Source organism: Sorghum bicolor, chromosome 7 (genome assembly GCF_000003195.3).
Source record: "Sorghum bicolor cultivar BTx623 chromosome 7, Sorghum_bicolor_NCBIv3, whole genome shotgun sequence".
Lineage (NCBI taxonomy): Eukaryota > Viridiplantae > Streptophyta > Magnoliopsida > Poales > Poaceae > Sorghum > Sorghum bicolor.
In genome coordinates this window covers 62286508-62295984 of record NC_012876.2, presented here as the reverse complement: position 1 = coordinate 62295984, position 9477 = coordinate 62286508, and the positions used below count along the sequence as shown (strand labels likewise).

General features: G+C 44.3%; 1 protein-coding gene across 2 annotated transcripts; it reads left to right on the top strand.

The window, feature by feature from the left end:
* On the top strand, positions 1184-6950 carry LOC110437034 (pyruvate dehydrogenase E1 component subunit beta-1, mitochondrial). 2 transcript variants are annotated; one of them, XM_021465096.1, is made up of 14 exons: positions 1184-1574; positions 1647-1724; positions 2596-2676; positions 2760-2786; positions 2861-2923; positions 3018-3104; positions 3813-3938; positions 4310-4443; positions 4530-4602; positions 4692-4757; positions 5341-5379; positions 5486-5610; positions 5702-5816; positions 6511-6950. In XM_021465096.1, the coding sequence occupies exons 1-14, from the start codon at positions 1548-1550 to the stop codon at positions 6580-6582; spliced, it is 1113 nt and encodes a 370-aa protein (XP_021320771.1). In that variant the 5' UTR covers positions 1184-1547; the 3' UTR covers positions 6583-6950. The 2 variants fall into 2 exon arrangements, with proteins under 2 accessions (XP_021320771.1, XP_021320770.1); XM_021465095.1 differs by having other exon boundaries at positions 1219-1551.

Genomic DNA, 9477 nt, shown 5'->3' with positions numbered 1-9477 from the left:
CCTTTGTTTAGTTCCGAAAAGTTTTTGAATTTTAATACTGTAACACTTTCATCTGTATTTGACAATTAGTATCCAATTATAGACTAAATAATTTTAAAAGATTCGTCTCTTAAATTAAAGACAAACCGTGTAATTAGTTTTATTTTTACCTATATTTAATGCTCCATACATGTACCGCAAGATTTGATGCTACAATAAATTTTGAATTTTTTTTTAGATTTTAGAGTGATCTAAACAAAGCCTAACTAATCGAGAGGAAGCAATTGGCCGGAAGCATCGTGAGAGCTGAACACGCTGCTGCTGGTCACTGGTGGGTCAGCTGCGGCGGCCGGCGAGCAACTTGTAGACCAGACGAAGTCCAGAGCACGCGTGCCCGTTTGTTTCGTGCTGGTGGCGGGAGCTTCAGCTGTCCGCCGGACGGCACGACAGCAATGCAAAGCGCCGCCACGACCCACGGCCACGGCGGCACCCCACCCCACCTGACCGCTCCCAGTCCCAGGCGCCAAGTGCCGGCCATGCATCTCCGAACGGTTCGCCGACGTGGCCTGGCCACTCCGAACGGTAGGTAAACGATGGACCAGCGGATCGGGCGCGAACGCTCCGTCGCTCTCGCTCCGGCGGCGGCCCCTGCACGCCCCCAACGGGCGGGGCCGCGGGGGACGGCTTCGCTGGCCCTCGGCCGCGGTAGCGGACAGATACCCGGCCCCCATCATCAGCGTTCCTGTCTCCCCGATTTCCGCACCCACGCCCCAGGAGACGTCATGTCATCTCGTCTCGGTCTCGCCCAAAATCTGTTCAAAAAAGTTTGCAAAATTTTTTAAATTCTACATCACATTGAATTTTTCAGTACACGTATAAAATATAGATAAAAAAATAAGTGATTACACAGTTTGCCTGAAATTTGCGAGACAAATTTATTAAATCTAGTTAGTCTATGATTAAATAATATTTGACAAATACAAATAAAAGTGCTACCAAGGCCTGTGTTTTCTTTCTCGTATCAACAATAAATCTATTCGTCCCACTAGACACTTGCGTGCGCAGCAGTGACACCTAAAAAAGATATTGGCAGTTTAGAAAAAAATAGATTTCATAATTTTTTCCTTTTTTATTTTGTTTTATTTAAGCTTTTTTTACTTTATTTTATACTAGAGTTCATATATTGGCAGTTTTAAAAAATATTGATAGTACGGATCAGGCCAGGTCGACGACCAGCTGCCCAAATTCGCCTGCGCATCCTGGTCTCCCGTCCCCGCACGCACACGCACCTACCATTCCCGGCTCCCGGCACGGCCGCGCCCGAGAGCGACGCCCGCCACCCACCCACCCCGCCGCCGCCGCCGCCGCCTCGATTCATCTGGCAATCGAGGGGACTCCCAGATACAGATACACCACGCCACGCCAAATCGAACAACACCTATCATAATCACATATTCGTCCATCTCCCAGTCCCACCCTCCTCCTCCTCCCTCGTCGCCAACCTCCAACCCCCCCGCGCCGATCGCGTCGGAGATGCTGGGCGTCGCGCGGAGGCGGCTCGGATCCGGATGCGTCAGTGCTTCTCCCGCCACCGGGTTCCTCCCCCTCCCCTGTTCCACTCCCCGCCCTCGCCTCGCGCTCACCGTGATCCGTTTCCCTCCCCGCAGGTGCTCTCCCAGCTGGCGCAGGCCCTCCGCCCCGCCGCCGCCGCTCCCGCCAGGACCTACTCCGCCGCCGCCAAGGAGGTGAGTGCCACGCTACTCTCTCCTCGCGATCCCCGTGCGTCCCGTCGTGTCGCCGAATCTACCCCCGTTTTTCGCCCAGCTTGGGAAGGGAATGGGAACCATTGTTTGTTTGTCTGTCAGCGCTCCGGTAGATTGGTTCGTCGCTGTGATCCGTGTCGCGCCTCGCCTCGCCTCGCCGATTGTCTTATCATATGCATACTTTTCCTGCGGCTGCGAAACTCTCCTCGCGACTAGATTTTCGGAACCTTTTTTTTTCCCACTTTCCTGAGACGTAAATGGTGGTGGATACTGCGTGATGGCGACTGTTGTTTGTTGTCGACTTTGATCGAAAACGGATGGCAGTAGCTGTACAGGGAAACGGGTAGGTGGGGGTGGGTGGAATCTAAGTGGTTGGGTCATGGGGCAGTTGTGTATGAGACCGATGATGATTAAAATTTGCTTGGGTTCGAAAACAAACTGCATTTGTGTAGATTATTGATTGTTCACCAGTGATACTGGTTACATGTGTGAAGAGGAAGAGCACCTGGCATCAGGCGGGAACTGTGTTACGGTACTCTGCCTATGCTGGGGGAGTGAACAGTGTACTGACTAGATGCCAGGTTCTCGCCCAGGTGGTGGATGCTTCATACCTGAAAAAAAGTTAACGATCTTTGAATAGCTGAACTAACAGCAGCGCAATGAGTTGGTTTTGACGATTGAATGGTTTTCTGTAGATAGCGAACCTTAGTATCCAGTGTGATCTCTCATTCTCTGAACTACTATACCTTGAGGTCTCAGGGACAGTTGGTACAGTTATACGTCCTCTTAGGTTATTAATTCAAGAAGGTGGCTTGGCATGAAGTTTTACACAACCTCTTTTTTGCTTATTTAGATAACTGTACGGGAAGCATTGAATACCGCATTAGATGAAGAAATGTCGGCAGACCCTTCTGTTTTCTTGATGGGAGAAGAGGTACCACCAGTGCCTGTAGTTGTTTATTTTCTGTGTCCCATTCTTGTTTCTTTTGGTTTATTAATAATTGTTGTGTCTGGTAGGTTGGTGAGTACCAAGGCGCATACAAGGTCAGTAAGATTTCTAAAGATTTATATGGAATATAAGAATGTTACTGGTATTGACCTTCTCTTCATTGTTGCAGATATCTAAGGGTTTGCTTGACAAGTATGGCCCTGATAGGGTTCTCGATACTCCGATCACTGAGGTTATAAACCCGAAATTGATCACCATTGTCCATTCATAGTCTGTCAGGTTGACCCAATCACATTCTCATACTGATCTTATGTGTTTTGGTTCAGGCTGGCTTCACTGGCATTGGTGTTGGCGCCGCCTACCATGGTCTTCGACCTATAGTAGAGTTCATGACATTTAACTTTTCGATGCAGGTCAGTTGTTAATCATTTCTGCAAATGAGCATACTGATTCAATTATTAAATTAATCTTGTTTGCTTTGATATGTTGTTTACTCTGTGTCATATCTTTTGGTTTGTGTACTCATTTTCTCTACATGCTTTGCAATCCAAGAAAATTCCTGTTTCTTGCAGCATCTTATTTCATATCTGTTTTTCTCCTTCCCTGTTTGCTTACTATTTCTAAGAAGCATTTGTGGCATAAATTAGAATGGCTCCTAATGGTTGAAGATGCATTTTTGTTAAGTAGCACCTCATCTGGCTCCTAATGGTTGACGATGCATTTTCGTTAAATAGCGCGCGCGCGCGCACACACACACACGCACACACGTAATCAGCATGTTAACATGTCCGTACACATTCTTCTCTTGACAAAAAGTAATATGAACTCCCTCACTCCAGTTTATTGTCACATGGTAGAATATCTGGTAAAATCTGTCAGATCCACTATACACTATGATCCATTCTAATTTGATTACTGAATCAGAGGGGTTATAATCTGATATGGTGTCGCTGATGAATGTTTGGTGATTACAATTCCTTACACAGCAATTTGTCTTTACAATCTTCTGCAACAATAATGTTTGTTGTTCTGGTACTGTTCTCCATCTTTGAGAATATGAATACTGCAGACTCCATATGCTGAAAAACAAATCTCTTAATTACATCCTGTTGTATATTCAGGCAATTGATCACATAATTAATTCAGCTGCCAAGTCGAACTACATGTCAGCTGGCCAGATATCTGTACCTATTGTCTTCAGGGGTCCAAATGGTGCTGCTGCTGGAGTCGGTGCCCAACACTCGCAGGTTATTGGCACAAACTTACCTATATATGCTTGTTCCGTTGCTGTTCTTATTCTTTAGAAGACAAATAGTTATGCCATATGATTTAATGTTCTGAAAGTCTTGTGCTGGGACATACATTGACAGGACAGATTAATTGTAGGACTAAATAGTTCATTGCAAGAATTATTTAACTCCATAATGTAATAGTTTATAGAATTGTTCTCGAAATGGAAATAAAATGTAAATGTGTTTACTGTTTACTGAGAAAGGTGTAAGCTTTAGGTCACTTTAAAATGCTGCATATCATCTCATGGACATTATAGTCCTGTAAATATTTACAGGTAGGTATGTTGCTGTACTTTGATGGAGTTACTAACTGTCTTAGTATGCAGTGCTATGCAGCTTGGTATGCACATGTTCCCGGATTGAAAGTTCTAGCTCCATATTCTGCAGAAGATGCTCGAGGTTTGCTAAAAGCGGCAATCAGGGATCCAGATCCTGTTGTGTTCCTTGAAAATGAACTTCTGTATGCAATATTTTTCTCTCTTCAATTATATTCTCTGTGTTGTTTGTTTGAGTTGACGTCTCATTATATAATGCATTTTTCTGCAGTTATGGTGAATCGTTTCCTGTTTCTGCTGAGGTACTTGATTCTAGCTTCTGCCTTCCGATTGGCAAGGCTAAGGTATGTTCTTATATTTATTAGTGGAAGTGAAGAGTTCAATCTGATCAGGCTTCCCTTGATGGATTTTCTGTTTTTTTTAATGAATGTAGATAGAGCGACAGGGTAAAGATGTCACTATCACTGCATTCTCCAAGATGGTCGGATATGCTCTTCAGGTGTGTGAATGTAGATTTCTTAAGTAGATGGAAGAATTGTTTGCTTAATGCTTATACATGTGTTGACTTACATTCTTGCCCATGTATTTCATAGTCATTGGAATTCGACATGCTATTGGCTAATAATGTGATTCTGAATTGTATATGTTATTCTGTTTATGAAGGATGATTTTGCACACAAATATTTCCAACTAGATCAATGTATACTATATAATGCATGTTGTGGATTATTTACCTAATCTTGCTTAGCTGCATGGGATGGTAACTGTCTAGTTGCCTTGCATTTGAGAATGGTGAGCAATGATTTCCATTCCCTTGCTTCTGAGATAGGCTTTCCCTTATTAGTATGGTTTTCCTTGCCCAAGTGCCCAACCTTGTCTATCATGGACAAAGTTGAGCAAAGAAACCAACATGCACATGATGCCAGCTTGAATGTACGGGTTGGCTCTGCCTGAACATGAGCCATTCCCTTTTTAAAATTATAGCTTTATTCTATTGCAATTTTCACAAAAAAGAAGATCCAGTAAACCAAGTTCTCTAGTTGGTGGTTCTGGTTGCATTTCTCATGTTCTGTCATTTTCAGGCTGCCGATATACTGGCCAAGGAAGGTATCAGTGCTGAGGTAATTTGTTTTTGCATTTCTTCTACACTACAGTCTTGTGCTACCAGATCTCTTTTCCCGTGGAGTCCATCATTGTTGTCTTATTCTTTAGTAATTCTCTGTTCAGGTAATCAATCTTCGCTCGATTAGACCGCTGGATAGAGCTGCTATTAATGCATCTGTGAGGAAAACCAATAGATTGGTAACCGTAGAAGAAGGTTTCCCTCAACATGGGATTGGTGCTGAAATATGGTCAGTGGCTGTCTGTCTCTATTACCCCCTCCCCCTTCCCAATGTATGGTGTAAGTATCTTGTAATGGGTTGAAATGTGTCTTCTTTGCAGCATGTCTGTTGTAGAGGACAGCTTTGAGTATCTTGATGCACCAGTTGAGAGGATTGCTGGAGCTGATGTCCCCATGCCGTACGCTGCCAACCTTGAGAGGATGGCTGTTCCACAGGTCCATACTGGTCCTTTCGCTTCATTTATAGTTTGCATACGGATCTGTGGTTACGCAACTCTTGTTATCCGACAAAGCTAATGGCATAGCCATTTCACTATTAGCACCTTAAACAATACTACTGCTGCGCTGAAATTTCAGTCTTCTTGATGCATGAATTTAGTTTGACCTGCATTCTGTACAATTGATGTTTGATTTGCAATCCTCAACATGGTAGGGTGCAAACGCTAATTTAGGTGATGAAACAATAGCTGTTTTGCTAATAGCCGAAAAAACAGACAAGGTCTTAGGTGGGTCAAACACACACACACACACACACACACACACACACGGTTGAATGTGTGGTGCGTGAGAGTTGTAGCAGACAGTTAACAGGTCCTTTAGAAAATACGTATACTACTGCCTCCGTTTTTTTAATAAAAAAATATGACTTTTAGGAACAAGCTAACTAGTGGAATAATGAACTAATTACCTTGTTTCGAATATCATTTATTTAGAGACAGGGAGTAGTAGGCTACTGTTGCACTCTGATAGGTGCACTGCATCTCCACCATGTTAGAATTTTGGAGCCTTGGCTGGGAAAAGGTGAACGTGGTAGCTTTGATATTAGTCTGTGGCATTGAAAGTAGGCTCACGTGATTGATTATTTGTAGGTGGTCCTCTTTTGACTCGGTTGTTATTGCGACACTTGCAGGTGGATGACATCGTCCGGGCAGCCAAGCGTGCTTGCTACAGAGCTGCAGTACCGATGGCAGCAACAGCCTAATTCACACAGAACCCTGCCTGTTGCATTTCTTTGTCTAATGTCCATACTCCAGAAAGACAAATGTTCCATAATGGTATGACGAGTACCCACTGCCGCTGCAACTCAACTAGCATGAGCTGATTTTGTAGAGCCACCAAGAGGTGTCCAGTACTCCAGTCCCGTTGTCTTCGCCGCCGCAGCCGGATGGCTGCGCATTACTCTGCGTCTGTTTATGGTTCACGAATGATTGCAGCCTCTGGAGATGAAGTTTTTTACATGAGGCGAGGTGGTGTGTCAATAACATGTAGTATTCGGAAGTGGGACTCTCAAGAGGTCCCCAAATAGTGGTTCTGGTTGCGCCTTTTCTTGATAACGTCTTTTCTATGCTAGTGCTAGAAACTCCTTTGTCTATCTATCCATGGTCCTGCCAGCCAGCCAAACTCTGGGAGATGATGTTCTGAGAGTGGAAGCGAGCATGGTTCGGGCAAATCCTTGAAGGTGAGACATCAAATAATGCGGTGTCCGAGAGTGACACGTCCACTCCTCACTTGAAGACGCGTCCAGCCGTCATGTATGGTCAGGCGGAAGATTCTATGTACGATGCGCACAGGTGTGGGTGTGGTATGGTATACTTCTATCCCAGACCCAGAGCGAGAGAGGTCAAGAGCAATGGATGGAGACGTCGGAGAGCAATACATGTGCGGTGCAAGTTGCGGGCTGTGGGGCTGGGGCTGGTCTGGTCGAGGCTGATCTCCCCCATGACCCATGGATGGGCCAATTCCTCGCCTTGAGGTCACGGCTCACGATTGGATTGGAGTACGCGAGACCCCTGGTGCCGCTTGCCATCAACCACCGCCGGACTGGCGGATGGCGTTGTGGATCAGGCAGCACAGCGCTTGGGAACCCGTTTCTCTCCAATGTCTGCACGCCTCTACTCTTGGTCTACAATGTTGGATAGCTTGATGCCTCCGTCCATCCTTTTGGCTTTTGGCCGCCACTTGCAATAGTGGACGGTCCTATGCCACCGGTCAAATCAAACAAACCGTCAGGAAGGGAAAGCGGCTTGGTGCAGAAAACAGAGACAATTCCCGAATCAGATACCAATTTTTTTGAATAAAATAAAACCAGCGGTTTATTTAGTTCATCAAAAAACCAAAAACTTTTTAAAATTCTGTCACATCGAATCTTGTGGCATGTGCATGGAGCATTAAATATAGATGAAAATAAAAACGAATTGTATAGTTTGCCTGTAAATCGCGAGACAAATCTTTTAGACCTAGTTACTCTATGTTTAGATAATGTTTGTCAAATAAAAACAAAAGTGCTATAGTGTCAAAATCTAAACTTTTTGGAACAGAATCCAATACATCTTAGAAAGTCTAATGTCATTATTTGATAAGAGTTATTCTAACTCGTATAAGCATAGTAACTAAAAGATTGAGTCAGAACGAGATTATTAGTCACCGCAAATGTTTTCTATGAGCATATCTAAAAGACGGAGTCACTGCATATGTCCTGTTATGGACTGACACACCACTTATCACTCAAAAAACAATATTGCGAAATCTTAAAACAAATGCTAGAACAAAACAAAGAAAAGTGCTAGTGCTCACGTCAGTATGCACTTACTCAAATATATCTATAGATATGTTTACTATAAAAATACATTCGTAGAGATACTTGCTCAATGTAATAAATATTAATACCTTTTCTATATATTTGATTAAATTCAATATCATTCTACTTTTTAAAAAGATGAAAGTCGAACTCTTTTTTAAAAAACGGAGAGTACTAGCTCAGAATTTCAAAGAAAGAACTACTGTAGACACTGCAGCTCGCAGTCCGAGAGAGATAAAACGAAAGAGAAGGTCATGAGGCTATCTCCAACAGGAAGACCTATTTGGAAACCCAAACTTAAAATGGGTCTCCAACACAATACCTATACAGAAGATCTATTTTGGGTATTAGGAGAGGCATAACCCAAATTTGGGTATCCTCTCTCCTCGAGACCCATTTGCAGAAAGTGTTGTCTTTTAGGTCTTGTTGTTGGAGAAGACTAAAAATAGGTATGGAACCTTTTACCTGTAGCGCTACCCAAAGGACAAATGGGTCTTGTATTTTGGGTGACGATTGAGCGAGGGGATATGAGGAAAGCTCAAGCGAGCAAAGGTCGCAATTATTATCGTCCTAAATGCAAAAGGAGAAAGTACGGATCCGAGACGCACCTGGTCCCCACGCGCTTCATTTTCTTTTTTTTTTCTCACGTTGCTTTCACAGATAAGCCCCTGTGCAAACTAGTGTTTTTCTTTTATAAATTTTCATCTGGCACTAACACGGTGGGTCGGTCCGAGCACGACACTAAAAAGCACGGTTCTAGCACGGCCCGGTGGTAGTACTGTGTCTGGACCGCAACTTCGGCCCGCGGTGCCGGCACGGACACGACACGTTAATAGGCTGGCACGACGCTGACACGATTATTTCAATCGTCTGATGCTTTGAGGATAGATCGTGATCATTAAATGTATCTCAGCCATGTATATAAACATCATACAACCCTTCCAAACTCTAACTCTCTAGTCGGCGGCGCAGACACATCCTTGTTGTGGCTACTCTTTCTCCCGCCTAACTATACGACAGCGGTGGCACTCGTCTTCTCCTTGAGGCAAGAGCGCAGTGAGCTTCTCGTCTTCTCCTGAAGCCATGAGCCGACACGGGCACGATGGGCCACCATGCCTATCGGCACGACACGACACAGTTAAGGAGTCATAGTGCCGTGCTTGAACCGAGAGTTAGGCACGATGGCCCGAAACGGCAAGGCACGATAGATATAGTCCTGCATAGTGTCGTATAGTGTCAGGACCTAGCCGCCCGTTTGGCCAAGTATATTTTCTTTTGTGCATGCTGCTCTCATACATA

Bases quoted from the DNA above. Each gene is read 5' to 3' on its own strand.
- LOC110437034 (XM_021465095.1), top strand. From the start codon at position 1,513: ATGCTGGGCGTCGCGCGGAGGCGGCTCGGATCCGGATGC. The intron at 2,677-2,759 runs GTACCACCAGTG...TGTGTCTGGTAG, and splicing joins TTTTCTTGATGGGAGAAGAG to GTTGGTGAGTACCAAGGCGC. The intron at 2,787-2,860 runs GTCAGTAAGATT...TCATTGTTGCAG, and splicing joins AGTACCAAGGCGCATACAAG to ATATCTAAGGGTTTGCTTGA.